The following is a 16,155-nucleotide window of genomic DNA, read 5'->3' as shown; positions in this document are numbered from 1 at the left end:
TACCTGTTATAAATTGCCAAGGAGATGAAATGATATTACACACACACACACAGACGTTTATCTGTGTATATTTACCTGTAGGATGTCTGCCACTGAGGAAGTGGGGTGGGGTGGCTTTTACTGGGTTTGCACAGTAAATGATAGTTTTCACTTCTGTTACAATTACATGTTCTACTCTCTGTAGCCTCCTTCTGATTAAGTGATTAAATCAGGCAAAAGAATGTGCATTTCATAGCCCTCTTATTAAGAATATGAACTATTATTCTTGGCCCTGCCTTATTTCCTTTCATCACCCTTTCAGGTGGGTCTGGATTCTAGCATCTCATAGGGTGGGGAACAAATGCTGTAGGAAATTTGAGCATCATTCATTTCTGGTCCCGTGCCAAACTCTCTGCCTCTCTCTATTTGGAATGTGATGCTCCAACCTCTTCAGGAAAAGCAGAGTTCATTTGATATCTGGCCAGTCTGAAAAACAAATCAAAGAGTAAACTTTTAATTCTTAGATTTCTGGTGTTACCATGGACTCTGGACTGTAAATACCATGTGGACAACACTCTTCTTAGAAGAAAAATACATGTACTTCCAGAGTTAAACTATTGTTCCAAACCCCAATTGTTCAGAAAAGCAGGTGCTCAGAATTCAATGGATTTTTTCTGAGTCTACAGATACTGATTTAAAAGGGCACTAACTAGTAAAATCTTAGGCCGAAACGGTAATCAGCTGCTTCTGTACATTTTTAGCAAAGCTGTTTGCTTTATCAGGGCACTCTGCAGACTTATATATAAAAACAAAACACTCATGTATACACAGGCATATAATTCCCTATTCTTATTAAAGTGTGTCCTTTTCAATATTTAAGAATCTTCTCATCAAAAGAGCATGTCACAGAAGTGCAGTAAATAACTACATGTCACTGTGTTACTGTCTGTGTATCCCACTATTTGACAATAAACAGAGGGGAGAGAATGGGTTGCCTGATCAGAGCTTCTGGTTCTTCCTCAATGGAGTATTTTAGTCTTGTGTGTTTTTAAACCTTGAGGACCCTAGACACATCCATGTTCAAATTTAAATGCAAATTCTGGAGCCATTTATAAATATTCTCCTTTGGTTAACTGCTGTTTTGGATTTTCTGATCTTTTTACAGTCTGTTATGATTACCTGATAACGAAGAGAGAGTTGTCATTTTTCAAATTAATAGGCCAAGAATGCAACAGTTATAAGAATCCATCTCATTTTGTCTTCTCCTTCTAGCAGTTTGATGATTCAGAGGTATACCCCTCACACACAAACTCAAAGTACTTCTTGTTTTATCAAGAGAGTTTGAGGCCGCATAGTTTGTCTATGACATAATTTCTCACAAAGTTGTGTTTCTGTGACACTGTTCATAAGCACAAATTTTTGTAAATTCAATATAGGCAAACTCTTGGCTTGGAAGGCAGAGTTCTTCGTTATGAAGGCAGCTTGGCCAAACCCTATTAGAGAATAATGCTACATCTCTGTGCTATATTGACAGCACTATATCCTTTATGCTGTATTGACGTGCTACTGATTGAGCATCCCGAATCCAAAAATCATCACAGTTAAAGATCCTACTTCTTATTTGTGAAAGAAAACAACTGGAAGTCCATAAACCTCGGATCTGGACCCAACTCTGTGGCCTTGAGCAAATCATTACCCTCTCTGGTGCTTTAATTTTATCATCTAAAAAATAAGGCTTTTCTAGCTCTTAATATTTCATAGTTCTAATTTATCTTTATTTTTAAAGTAAATACATTCATCATTTTACCTTTCACCTTTGTGGTTTTGTCAGGTAACAGCAACTAAACTGATACTGCAGTAAGGAAGTTTTATTTGAGGCTAAGACCAAAACCATCACAAAATATAAAGGCAGACAAATGCAGCTGCCTAATCAGGCCTTTATGATTTCTGTTCAAGACTTGCCATTAATTAAATGTGGATAATTGTTGGCTAGTGTTCCCTTTGTGTTTTGAAATATCCGAAACTTACGGGGCAACCAAATAGGGTAGTAAGAGACCAGTAAATGACAATTTATTTGAATCATTAAGGAAAGACGGAGTGGAAGTGCCGCATTCTCCCCTTAGATCTTCACATCTGGATATTTACGTTGTTTCACTTATGTGCAAAAATACGTCTTCCGGATAACCCTAGTTCCACATATTGGAAGACCATTCAGCACTATCACTTTAGATAAAGTTTTGAAGACAGAGGAGTGAAAGTACTTTGAAGAGAGAATATACTATATGCCTGGCCTAAAGTCATTTCCAAGCAATTAGGAAGCATAAAGATTTTCTAATTTGATTTCTGCAATTTACCATTCAGAAAACTGAGGCTGAGAGAATTTCAGTAGCTCATTCAGAGCCCTGTTCTTGGTGGGCAGCAGAATCCCTGAGCAGCTGATGAGTCAAGAATAAGAGACGTCAACTCAAACGGTTTTCCTATGGCAGATTGAATAGCTCTTTTTTGACAGTTCAACGAAGGTCCTGCTTTGTTCATATAACTACTGATTAAATTTTGACCCCACTTACAAACCGAGCACTGATCGTTATTATGATGGGTAAAAGTTGCATTAACTTTTAGTATCACTGAGCCTTTGGCTTCAAATATATATCATGAAAATGATTATGATAAAAATCAGGTCATTATTCTTACACCTTTCTCTTACCTCAGACTTAAAGATCTTTGATATTTTTAGTGCTTCTGTTAAATGACAATGGTTTTGTGGAATCATGAGTTTTAACTCTCCATAGTCAAAAACACTGGATTTTGTCAGATCACCCACATGTGATTAGTTCCTGGGGGCCACTTATTGAAAACATGAGCAATTTGTAGAAAATCTAAATATCAATGGCATGAGCCGAAGAATTAAGCCAGTGATCTTCCTCATCTATTCCAAGTAGAAAACTTTCTTTTTGAATAAAGAGTAAGAATGAGATTGGTTTGTGTCAAATTTGTTGTAACTGGTTGGTTTTACTTTCAAAGATGTTTCTGCCAAATACATACTAATGGATGCTAGTTCACAGTGGGGATGCTGGCTGGTTCCTATTTCTATTTTTAGTTTACTTTGGTTACTCAACCATCTATTGTTTATCTTGCACATTATATTTCACCATGTGTCATGTGCTGACATTAGGATGCACTTCAATCTCATCTACAACATGTTCTATATATTGTTTAAAAAATTATTTCATGTGTCCGACAGTCCTAAATTCTGTCATTTTACATATGACATTGTACAAATCATTTCATTTCTGTTCCTCACACTTTTTTGTGGCTATCGTTGCACTTTTGTTGAAGTACAGGTTGAATATCCCTTATACAAAATGCTTGGGACCAGAAGTGTTTCAGATTTTGGATTTGTTCAGATTTTGGAATATTTGCATTATACTGATTGAGCATCCCAAATCCCAAAATCTGAAATTCAAAACGTTCCAATGAACATTTCCTTTTGGCATCATGTCAGTTCTCAAAAAGTTTCAGATTTTGGATTTTCAGATTTGGGATGCTTACCATGTATAACGTAAGTGCAGAAATGAGCCCAAATTATAAACATGTGTCTTGATGAAATTTCACAAAGTAAACACACCCAGGTAACCAGCACCCAGATCAAAAAACAAAACGTTGCTGATCCTCCAAAGGCCTCGCTTATGTTCCCTTCCAGTCAGTACCGTGACTCAAGGTTCCACAGAGAAAAACCACTATCATCTAACTCTGTGGCTCTTTCTTATTTTTGACCTTTATGTAAGTGGAATCTGACAGTATGTTTTGTGTCTGGTGTAATTTACTCGGCTTTATTATTATGAGGCTAATCCATGATGTTGCATATAGCTGTGATTCACTCATTCTCATTGCTGTGTAGTATTCAATTTGGGGAACATACTTCATTCTATCACTGGGCATATGGGCGATTTCTGGTTTGGGACTATTTCCAGTTTGGGATTACAGTGCTGCAATGAACATTCTTACATATGTCTTTTGATGAACTTAAGGCCACCTTTGTTTGGTATATACTGAAGAGTGGAATTGACGAGTCATAAGTTCAGCTCTAGTAGGTACTGCCAAATAGTTTTCTAAAGTATTTCACTCTTACCAGCAGTGAAGGAGAGTTCCAGATGTTCAGCATCTTTGCCAGCACTGCACACAGTCTTCATTTCAGCTGGGTGGTAGGTGTGTAGCGGGTGACACCTGGGGTTTGATCCTTAGTCTTTTTCTGTAAAATAATTTGAGACCCTTCTAGTTTTGACAGTCATTATTTGTAAAATTATAAAACTCCTCATGGTATAGTAGATAGTGGAAGAGGAAAATACCAATTGCCCGTTAGTTATCTGATAACAGAAGAGCAAGAAATAAAAGGCTGTTATTCTTGTTGATCTTATTCTAACTTGTCAAGTTTATCCAAAGCACACTTTCTGTTGATCACTTTGAGAAAGGCAAATACAAAAGGCAACAAAGGATCATCCATTTCTTTATAATCCAGAGTCATCTTTGAAGTTGAAGGCTCAAAAAACCCATAAAGGTCAAAGCTAATGCTACTTGCCTTTCTTACCTCTAAAACTCTTGCCTTATTATGTGTGAAGTTGTAAGAGAATGCAGGAGACAAACAGCTAACTTGAAACAAAGATGCTTCATCTCATTCCCCATTTAAGTAACCAATGGGACTGCATCTGTGAATCAGGTACACCTATTTATGTTTGAACCATTTATTCACTCATTTGATATTTATGGAATATTTCCACCAAGTATTCAGGCACTGAAATAGTTACTAGGGATACAAAAACATAAACTCCTGCTCTCAAGGGGCTACAGTCTCAAGGAGGAGACACGTGTCAACATATCGCTACAATAGAGTATAAAAGCATTTGTGAAATTGCAGGGTATGCACCGGCAGGGTGGTGAAACAAAGGAGAGAATGGGTGAGTCTCCCAGAATGGGGGATATTGGAAGAAGGCTGCACAGGGAAGTGGCTCTCGATCTGGAATTTGCCAAACAAAAGAGCAAAGAGGAAGTCATGGCAGGGTAGAGGGAATTAGACAAGAAGGTTGAGACAACCTACTTGATTGCTGGAGCTGGAGGTGTGATGGGGAGGAGAAACAGCAGAAAGAGTATGAGGCGCTTCCAATACTGTACCAGGGAGCTGGGTGTGATTCCTCCCCACTGCCTGGAGAATCCGTCCTTTAAACATTTTTTAGCCCTGTGCCAGATTCTATTAGGGATATACAGATGAATCAGTGCATGTATTTTTCATCAAATGTTCCTTGAATACCCACTGTTTGCCAGAATCTTGTTCTTAGAAACATAACAATTTCATAGAGGAGAAAGAAGTGAATGAACTACGTGATATGTCTTTTGTTTTTTGTCTTTTTTTTTTTTAAAGACAGTCTTGCTCTGTCACCCAGGCTGGAGTGCAGTTGTGTGATCTTGGCTCACTGCAACCTCCACCTCCTGTGTTCAAGCAATTCTCCACCTCATCCTCCTGCATAGCTCGGACTACAGGTGCCCACTACCACACCCAGCTATTTTTTTTTTTTTTTAAAGTAGAGATGGGGTTTCACCGTGTTGACCAGGCTGGTCTCGAACTCCTGACCTCAGGTGATCTGCCTGCCTCAGCCTCCCAAAGTGCTGGGCTTACAGGCGTGAGCCACCGTGCACAGCCTACATGATACGTCTTATAGCAAATATATGCTTTCATTTTCCCTGGGCTCAGAAAATAGTCATGTGAGAACTCTGAACCTGGAGGAGTTTTAAGCAGGAACCTGAGAATGATCCTAGTTTGGATTTAGAAAAAGTTGTACTACCAATGGAGTGACATCCCCTGATCTGCAGCTGAAGTAGGTAATCTGAATATTTATTGAATAAATAATATTATCAGTTTAAATAAATTTTGTGAGGGTAGTAAGACTTAAGTTGCATCATCTGGAGTTTCTCTAGAATTACAAAGGCCCAGAGCATGCTTAGACAGCTGGTCGTGACTCCCAGCAGCAGGCTTCTCATAGCTCTCGTTCTTGCTTTTCAGGTAACAAAGAACGAACGTCAGGTGATGAAGCCACTATATGACAGGTACCGGCTGGTCAAACAGATCCTGTCCCGAGCCAACACCATACCCATCATTGTGAGTAGAATACCTTCCTGTGGCTGCTACAACACCTTTCTGCTTGAATGGGCCCTGGATATATGAATTAGGGCCCTAACCTGCTTTCTCATTAAAGAATAGGCTTTAGTGGCTGAATCAGCCATTAGTATCCATGACCCACAGCTTGAGGAATGAAGACTTTATCAAAGACCCCTGAGGCTACATTTGTTAAAAATGGGCAAATCTGAAGCTGATAGAATTTATTTTTCCCTTTTGGAGGACATGCTTTGCCCCAAAGGCATGTACATCCATTGGATGTGCTGGGCCAGATGGACAGAGCACCAAGCGGGCAGGGCTGTGCTTTCTCCAGCCCTCTTCACTCCAAAGAGTGCTGCTGTGGTCCCAAGGCCCTCTGCTCATAGTCCCTCCCATCCAAGAGGGGATAACTCCCTTGGGAATTGTGTCCAGGGAGAAAATCCTCTGAGAAACTCAAGCCAAGAGGCCCTTCTTCTTGGAGGATGTGGCAAGGTGTAGGAAAGGAGGCTGCTCATTGAAGTTGCTGTCAGTGGCCACCATCCTTGAACTTTGCTGCTTTTGGCTCCTGGATTTTGATTTTGTCAAGAGTAGGGAGCAGCAGCTTGCCTTCAGCGACAGGACAGTCTTTAAGGCCCAGCCACCTGCTCCCATCCCTCATCCCAGTCTCAGCATTTCCACCCCCAGCTTATGAGTGGGGTGTTCTGCCCTGCCCGTCTCTCGGGGAAACATTTGCCTCTGTTTCAGTGCTCCCATCTCCCCTGCTGGCTTTTAGGCTCTTTAATAAGCAGACACAAACTCACTTTGATGTTGCCGTTGCAATACATACTCATTTTAGCCGCTGCTCCTGTCTGGCCCGGCCTTAAATGCCCTTCTTATTTCTAGGCCTAGGATATTGTCTATTTCTTTTAACAATGTATTTAATGAAGAAAGGAGGGTCCAGAGATCTCAGGCAGGTGTATTTGAAGAAAGCCACTTTAGTGTATTCTGGAGGAATGTCCTAAACTAACAAATGAAACGATTAGATCCAAGGAGTTGTTTTCATTCTCCAGGCAGGAACCCATAGTGTCCCTAAGTAGGGTGAACGTGCAACAGAGAAGTCAGCTCCCCTTTGTATTGCTTTCTGAGCTTATGTGATTCTCCTTAGCTGACTACAGCCGAAGTGTTCTTGTGGCTACTGTGACTGGCGGGGGCAGCGGTGGGAGCAGGTGTTTCTCCTCGGGTTTCTTCTGCGTGTCTGCCGGATACAGTCCTGTGCTGTTCTCGCTGTACTCTGTCCTCCTTGATTTATGTGTGTGGGCGCTGAAGGGAAGCAGCAACTTGGAAAAAGAACTTTTGTTGTTTCAGGTTTTCCTGGGAGTGTTTGGCAGGGAGGGGTAAGAATGCAGAGTTAAAAGTTAATAAATACTGGTGAGGTCAGAGGAGGCCGAGAGCTGGAGGGAAAGGGAAAGGGATTCGGAATGTAACCTACTTGTTAACACCTGTCACAGGGTTCCCCCTCCAGCAAGCGGAGAAGCCCTTTGCTGCAGCCAATTATCGAGGGCGAAACTGCTTCCTTCTTCAAGGAGATAAAGGTGAAGACCCCAGCTGCTAACCCATTGCTAAATCCGCACCAGTTCCCTCCCTCCTCCCCTCCCCTCCGGTGAATGGAAAGGGGGTGTGATTGGGCCTTTTGGTGATGGCTTCTCCTAGCATTCCCTAAAAATCAGTAGCTGCATATAACCGACTTTCAACAGTTCCCTGTAAAGAGTGCTGATTTCTCCAGTCTCATTTAGCTGATCTCTTTGGTTTTATTTTATTCCCCGCTCTTTTTTGTTTGTATTATTTGCTGTCGTTCATTTTGTTTTTACTTTGCTTTCAGGGATTATTTTGTTTGGTTTTGTTGTCCACAATGCTTTTCATTTGGTTTTGTTTTCTGTATTTGGGGAATGGATTTTCTGTATTCCAAAATCTTAAATTAGCTCATGAGACCAACTTTAAAAGGAATCTCATATACTGTTTATAGAAAAATCAAAATTAGCATAGGAAATAGATATAAACATATAAAACAATGCAAAATTTTACTTCTACAAATAGTAGTTTTTGACAGATTTGCGGGTGCAATATTTCCAGCTTTTCCTTCTTGACTGTCTCATAGCACATTTAGTCCCCAGGACTAATTTTAAAGTCTGCTCTTAATTTACAAATGAGGTGCTGTGAATGACTGATAGCTGCCAGAACATATGTCCTGATTTTTTTTTCCAGTAATACGGATTTTGTACAGATAATCCTTGTCATCAGTGGCTACTTTTGCTAGAATGGGAGATGGAATCTGTGCCCATAGACCAGCGTGTCTCTGTGGGACCCTAACTGGCCCGTACTCGGATCAGCCTCTTTCATGTTTTTGTTTCTAGACAACTGAACAAACTGGACTGCCTTATACAGAACTCTAGAGATGAAAAATCAAGGGAAATCATTTTTTAAAAATCAGTGATTGTTTTTCTAACAGTCATTTAATTCCAAAGCAAGAGTTAAACCTGAAGCAGAAGTGAGTTTTAAGAGTTTCACTTGTCATATTTCTGTGACAGTTCCGAGCCTGGGGTGGTCATTTACATGCTATAGTTAGGAATGATTATTTCAGTATATGGGGGACTCTTGTCTACTGAGGGAAACCAGTTGAGAACTTCTCCATTTTCTTGTCTGAGGTAAGGCACCACAAGCTACAAAGTCTTCTTTTATGTATTCCTTTTCTTGCCTTTTGCAGATCTTAATACTTCATATGCCTAATTGTATGGTATTAGGCAATGACTGTGCTCACTGTATTAAGCAGAACTTGTTTCATGAAAATGCTCTAAACTTGGTACTTGAAATTTGGGCCAGTATACTATATTGTGTCTTTAAAAATTAGAGCTATTTTCTTACAATAAGCTTGATGTTAATGAAAGACAAATTTTGTCTGGCTGGTAATGTCACCCAAGAATGAAACCACAGTAATTGGAGAAATTTGGGTAATTGTGTGTATGAAAATTAGCATGTTTCTCTTAGCAGCATGCAATAGAACCATTACTAGATAAAAATGTGTTCTTGAACACATCCAAAATATAGACACTTAATAATGATTTCACTAGATGAATTGAAGATAACCTAATGATGGATACTCTTTTTTATATAAAAGACATTTTTCCCATTCTTATCCTTTAGCTTAATTTTTTTTCACAAGTATATTTTGGCTGTGGTTTATCTCCTGGCCCACATCATGGTCAAAATTTCAGATAATTTTGCAACGACTACCTTGCTTTTGTAAACAGTGCTGTCTTTTGGTTCATTTTGTTCCTGTTGGCCAGGCCTATTAGAATGTATTTTGACTGTACTAAATCTTGGCAATTCCAATTTAGAATTTGGTGTGTGTGCAGATAAGATTGTATCTAAGTGGTTTCTCCAAAACTCACCCCTGGTTTTAAATGGTTTTGGGAGCGAACCAGCTGTATATGAACTAGAGCCAGCTCAAGTTCTGAAGGCCTAGATTTTCCAACCCAAGGTAACCTAGAGATCATCTAGTCAGTTCTCCTAGCCAACATAAGAATCCCCCCTAAAACTTCTCCGGCAGAATAAAGACATTGTCCCTACAGAGAGATTCCATCCTCAAGCTTGAAACGTTTACAGCAATGGGAGCAGTTAGGTCACTCACTACATGAGTATCAATAATAGCTAACAACTTATATTATTGGTTTTATAATTATCTTTCTTAATTACATAATATGTAATTTAAAATGTATAGGTTTGATAAATACAAAAAGTTAATGAAAATAGTTGAAATTAGAATATTCATAGTTATTATCCATTTATTGCATTCTATCCCATAGGCTTAGTTTTGCCCCTTTGGAGCACCATGAAATAAACACACTGCTTCTTCCCTGAGAGCACTGCCTGTATTTACAGTCACCTGCCCTGCCCACTGTCACTCCACACCCTATGACAATCTGTTATCCAAGTTCCTCTTACTCTTATGTGATATGGGTTCCAGACCTTTCAGTGGTCTCCTAGCTCTGCTGTGTGCACACACACTGGTTTATCAGTGTTGCTGTTAAAACTGATACCCAGAACTGGACATTAATCTGGATATGATGTTAATCAGAACAGTGAACCAAAGACTAGTCTTTACCTTGATCTGGATGACTGAGACCTTTTCATGCCTCCAATTTCTTGCCTATGCAACTGTCAGGGTATTGGGACAGTTATTTATTTTGGCCTGTCTGAGGATAGGGTGTCAGCCTCAGCACTGCTGACCTTTGGGGCCGGTAACCGTTGTGCAGCACTGCCCTGTGCTTTGTGGGTTGCTTACCAGAGTCCTTGGCCTCCACCCATTAGAGGCCAGTAGTGTGCCACCACAACCCCTTCACCAGTCGTGAGAGCCAAAAATGTTTCCAGACATTGCCCGATGTCCCCGAGGGAACAGATTACCCCCATTGAGAACCACTGCTCATGGCCCTGGCATGGCTCACACTTTGCTGTATACTTCTGCATTGCCACTGATGTATCCAGCCTTTCTTTTTCCTAATTAGAGGGCCTTGAATTTTTCTAATTTGTTACATCTCATACTTCTATTTCAGCTGTAGGAAATACACTAAATCTAGCTTTTGTATTCCAACATATCAGATATCCCTACCCGCTTTGTATTATCTGTACATTTTGAGAATATGCCTTTTCTTTGTCCAAGTGACTCAGATACTGAGGAAGGCAGGGTCAGGCACAGGGGCTGCTGTAGACTGCGCTTCAGGTTCACGTCACCCTTTAGTCATTACTCAGCAGAAATGTGGGCAGCCAGCTTTCCTTTCATAGTGTCTGCTTACCTGGTTGTTTATTGAAATCCAAATACTACATCTATCAAAAAAGGAAAAATGGTTCGTTTTCGTGACTCATTTTTAAGGAACCAGTCTCATCAGTTGATCACTGATTATTTCCCAATTGCTTATATATTATCTATGTATTAATTTCTTCTAGAATCTATCCAGTCTCTACAACACTTACGATGATTGTCTTATTTGAAAATCTATTTGCTATTTTTCCTCGTGATTGTCAAAGGCTACTAAGGATAATTTTGTTACATTTATCTCAAAAAATATTGAGTGCTCACTATGTGCAAGGCAGACTTCCACATTTTTAAGTTCTCTCAGGACTTTGGGATATAATTGATAAGACCTAGACACCTGATTTCATTAAAGGCCGTTAAGTTCTTATTTGTAACTTCGTTAGCTGTCCCAGGTGTTTATGCTCTTCTAATAGTTTTTTGTAGTTCTCTTTTCAAACTGAACTACTAGACTGCTTAATAGCCATTTATTGGCCATATGCAAGCATTGGCCAAGCTCTGGGGACAGCAGTAAACAGATAGGCCCCAATTCCTGCCTCCACTGAGTTATGGTCAGGTGCTTCAACCCTGTCTTCCTTATCCAGGGGAGAGGAAGGAAGAGAGGGAGCAGAAAACTGATGTGCACAGCCAGTGTCTCAGGTGTGCCTTATGAGGTACCTGACATACATTATCTCAATTTTTATCAAAACTATGTCGATGGGAATTGTTATGACTCTTAATAAAACAAAAAGAAGCGTGTTCATTTAAAAAGTCAATTTTACTTTGTAAATTTTTAAATGTTTTTAACAATTTAAAGAGACTCAAGATCTGAAGTCACAGCTGAGACAATCTGGAAAAGCCACCTAGCTTTTGCCAATTTTACTTTCATAGCAATACTTTGATATCAGTTATATGATAGTCCTTTTTTGTTTTGCTTGGTTTGGTGGCTTGTTTATTCCCAGTATTTCTCTTCAGAAACACCATTATTAAACATACCAAAATTCACCATGAACCATTTGCACACTTGCACTTTGCCCTCCAGCAGGAACTGCTGCTGCCTCCAGAGATTTTTTTGCTGCACTGCCATTGAAGCCATTTGGTTTACCTGTAATAACTGATGCTGTGCATACCGTTTTTCATATAGCTGTATTCTGAACCAATTTTTAAATTTTTTTAGGATAGTAAGTTATTCTCTGTGGTCTGACTACCTTTTGGCAGTACATCACTTCTTTTGAAATCTTTCAGACTCTGATATTATCTCTTCCTTAGGCTTACATAGCCTTAAATTGGCTCTAAGAAATGCTGATCTGGCTTTATTATTTTTCTATTTGCATTATCAATACAGAGAATAGCATACTTTTCTTAGAAACTTGTATGCTGAAAAATAGATTTTTGGCCCTTGGAAGTTCTTTGGAAAAGCTTGAGTTTTCTTATTTTAATCACGAGAATATAATGTTTCAGTCTTCTTAAAATTTCCCTAAAATTCTGTGCATTAAGCAACCATAAAATATTTTCTAATCTCAATTCTTAAATAGAAAGGTTGTATTGTTTTATTTCAGAAAATGTTCAGACTGATTTTTTTTAAAAAGCCCTCTGAGATACACAAGTAGTGGAATCCTTTAAAGCACTGGTTACTGGTGATGAATTTTGTTTTGTACTGTCACAGCTGGAAAATTTTGGATCCTTTTAGTTCATCTGATTTAGGTTATAAATTATGATGGTTGTTCCTTCTTACCCCATCCTGACAACTATTAACATGGTGTACACTCATTTGAAAATAGTTTTGCAGTCTGTTTTCTCTACTGAGTGGCTACGTTGTTTGTGTTATTAAATGTGTATATTTATATTGAATACGGATATTCAATAATATATCTGTAATGTACATATGTATTGCTAAATGTAGATACAGAAGAAACTATGGTGTCTGGTAATTAAATGATTATTAAATGATACTCATAATGAAAGTGTGCCCCAAAAAGTGACCAGATTTTTATTGGGGTTGCTGTGTATCTCCAGGAAGAAGAGGAGGGGTCAGAAGACGATAGCAATGTGAAGCCAGACTTCATGGTCACTCTGAAACCCGATTTCAGTGCACGATGCTTTCTGGACCAATTCGAAGATGATGCTGATGGCTTTATTTCCCCAATGGATGATAAAATACCATCAAAATGCAGCCAGGACACAGGGCTTTCGAATCTCCATGCTGCCTCAATGTATGTCATTTCGGTGGTGGCGGTGAAATGTTTTGGTAAAAATAGCTCTCTTAAATATTATCTTAGCCTTTGTATCTAAATAAATTAGCTGATAAAATACATGTGACTACCTGGGGTGTATCTGGATAAAACTGATTTTTTTTTAATTCTTTTTTTATATGCTTCAGCCCATATTATTTGAGGGAACTTTTGAGTCTTGTTTAAACAACCAGAAGTTCTCTCTCTAAATGGCACTGTGTGGTTCTGTACATCACAGCCCATCACTTAACACACGCTGAGCACAGACGTCATCTTCTTTCAAAGAAAAATACGACAAAGTGCCGTGGGATTTCACGAGGCCTAAGAATTCCCAAGTAGCAGGAACCCCCAGAAGCTGGATCTGTTGCCAGCATGTTTGGCTTTCAGGAAATGGAAAACATCCATTTCCGCTCCCCCTCAATGCCCTCAGCAGTTTCTGGATTTATTTGCCTCCCCTTTCTGCACAGCTCCTGTTGAGTTACACATTCATTACATTTATGACAACTCAAATTTAACTTAATTTCCTTGCAATGCTTCCTCTCTCTTAGACCTGAACTCCTGGAACACCTCCAGGAAATGAGAGAAGAAAAGAAAAGGATTCGAAAGAAACTTCGGGATTTTGAAGACAACTTTTTCAGACAGAACGGAAGGTAGTGCCTGTCTTCCCCGCCCTCCCTTCCCCACCCCGCCGCACCACACACACCCATCCCTTTTGTTTTTCTGTCAGATCTGTGGAATGCCTTCAAACGGGGGACTCTTCTGCATCCTCCCTGTAACCTGGTCCTTGGGTTTGTGCCCAGGGACCCTCAGAGGTTGACTGTGAGATGATGGGATTTGTGTGGACCTCCCAGAAGAAATGCTCTTTGGGTAATGCCCAAGAGTGATGCAGATTCAGCTGACATTTATGAAACGAACCTGTGCCATCAAATTCTTATCTACAATGAGCAGCAGGAAGCTGCGTTTCCAGCTGGTGGTGGCACCAGTGCTTTTTTCTTAAGAAGCCAGAGGTTAGCCAAGTGGCCATAGTGGCACACCTGTAGCTCTAGCTACTTGGGAGGCTAAGGCAGGAGGATTCCTTGAACCCAGGAGTCTGAGGCTGCAGGGAGCTATGGTCCACCACGGCACTCTGTTCTGGGCAATAGAGTGAGACCTCATCTCTAAATAAAACGAGCTAGAGAAACACAGGAAAGAGGGATCTAAGTATTACTGATTTTCAAGCTCATTTCAAAAATGAAGGTGATAATTGCCAAGTTTAAATGAAAAATATGTATGAAAAGCAGTAAGTCGGCCAGGTGCAGTGGCTCACGCCTATAATAATCCTAGCACTTTGGGAGGCCAAGGTGGGTGGATGACATGAGGTCTGCCTGGCCAACATAGTGAAACCCTGTCTCTACTAAAAATACAAAAAATTAGCCGGGTGCAGTGGCACAGGTCTGTAATACCAACTTCTCTGGAGACTGAGACAGGAGAATTGCTTGAACCCGGGAGGCCAAGGTTGCGGTAAACCGAGATCACACCACTGCACTACAGCCTGGGCTACAGAGCGAGACTTCATATCCAAAAAAAAGAAAAGCAGTAAATCTACCTGGTTGATGGGCTGGCTCTCGCCAGTGAATTTTAAGGCATAATTTAGTCTTTCATGTTTACAAGTAACAGCACACAAAACATCTTACTGAAAGTCACAGTAGGAACCCGAGGAAAGAACCAGGAACAGATTTGCATCTCTTACATTGGAGTTAGGTTTTATCGTTTTAAATTGGTTTTAACCCAGATTACTGAAGCTATGTAAGTATTGTTTCTCTTGAGTCCTCTTTTATACTTCTTGAAAGTTTGGGGAAATAAAAGCACCATAAAAATTTTTGTCATTTAAAATACATTGTATTTCAGTTTAGTTTAACAATTATTGTGTAAATTTACTTTTAGGATCTCTGATTTAGATATGTCTCATATTTTTATGCCTAAACATTTGCTTTTCATTTCCCACCCATTGCAGAGTATTTAGAAAATATAGGTAAGCAAATTTAAGTAGTAATTCCCAAAATAATAATAACCAAAGACAAATCACAATTAATGTTTTGATGTGTATCTTTCCAATCTTTCATCTAAGCCTATTTTTTCGTTTATCCTTTTTTATATTCTAAGTCACATTATGCACAGATATCTTATACACGAGGAAACATGTAGAATTATGCAACGCCCAGGTTTTAAGAAAATGTCAATGGAGGACATTAACTTAATTGTCAAAAATGTTTAGAACTATGAGGGACTTGGAGATAAACTCTGGTTCCATGACTTCATGTCTGAGGAGAGTGAAGCCCCTCAGAGTACAGCGGGGGCCTGCGTTCCAGATGCTCCAATTCCTGAGCACCTGTTCCTTGCCTGCCCCCTGAGAAACCACTAGATAGAATCCTTTCCTAGAACAAGGCAGGGTATGAATAAGATTGGTTTATTTTTAATTCATTGAACAATTTAAGCCCCATGCTATCTTCCTTACCCACATTTGCCCTTTAATAATAAAGGCAGGGAGCCTACGTTTGAATGTCTGCCATGTGCAATTTCCCATAAAACGCAAAGCAGCAGCGCACACCGCATAGTGGCCAAGAGCAGGCAAGTTATCTGATTTCCTGTGCTGGTTTCAACATGTGTAGTATAGAAATGGCTCCGTCTCATCAAGGTGTTATAAGGGTTATATTAGATCATGGGTACAAAGTACTTATCACAGGGCTTGACCTATAAGCTCTCGAATACTTGTGCATATAAATAGGATGCATGGAAAGTTACTCAAACTATAAAGGCTTATTATAGTAGTAGTATGGAATCCAGCTGCTGAATTCTAAGACTGTTTTATGATAAGCAGGAGTACTATCTGTTTTTGAAAAAAAAAAAAAACTAAGTTGTGGATGGACTAGTTGCTAATTAAAAATTTAAAAGTTCACGAGATGAAATATATAAGAATGAGAAAACATTAATTATGAATA

General features: G+C 39.5%; 1 protein-coding gene across 17 annotated transcripts in view; it reads left to right on the top strand.

Annotated features, from left to right (window-relative positions):
- The window catches only part of FAM13A (family with sequence similarity 13 member A), a 376,873-nt gene that overhangs the window by 358,043 nt on the left and 2,675 nt on the right, over positions 1–16,155 (top strand). For all 17 annotated transcript variants that reach the window (XM_078002003.1, XM_078002004.1, XM_078002001.1 and 14 more), the window contains 4 exons: positions 6,032–6,127; positions 7,612–7,695; positions 12,963–13,159; positions 13,726–13,827. In XM_078002003.1, coding sequence (XP_077858129.1) covers positions 6,032–6,127; positions 7,612–7,695; positions 12,963–13,159; positions 13,726–13,827 — 479 coding nt within the window. The remainder of the gene's footprint in view (positions 1–6,031; positions 6,128–7,611; positions 7,696–12,962; positions 13,160–13,725; positions 13,828–16,155) is intronic.

Source organism: Macaca mulatta, chromosome 5 (genome assembly GCF_049350105.2).
Source record: "Macaca mulatta isolate MMU2019108-1 chromosome 5, T2T-MMU8v2.0, whole genome shotgun sequence".
In the NCBI taxonomy this organism is placed as follows: domain Eukaryota; kingdom Metazoa; phylum Chordata; class Mammalia; order Primates; family Cercopithecidae; genus Macaca; species Macaca mulatta.
This window is presented reverse-complemented; position numbering and strand designations above follow the sequence as displayed.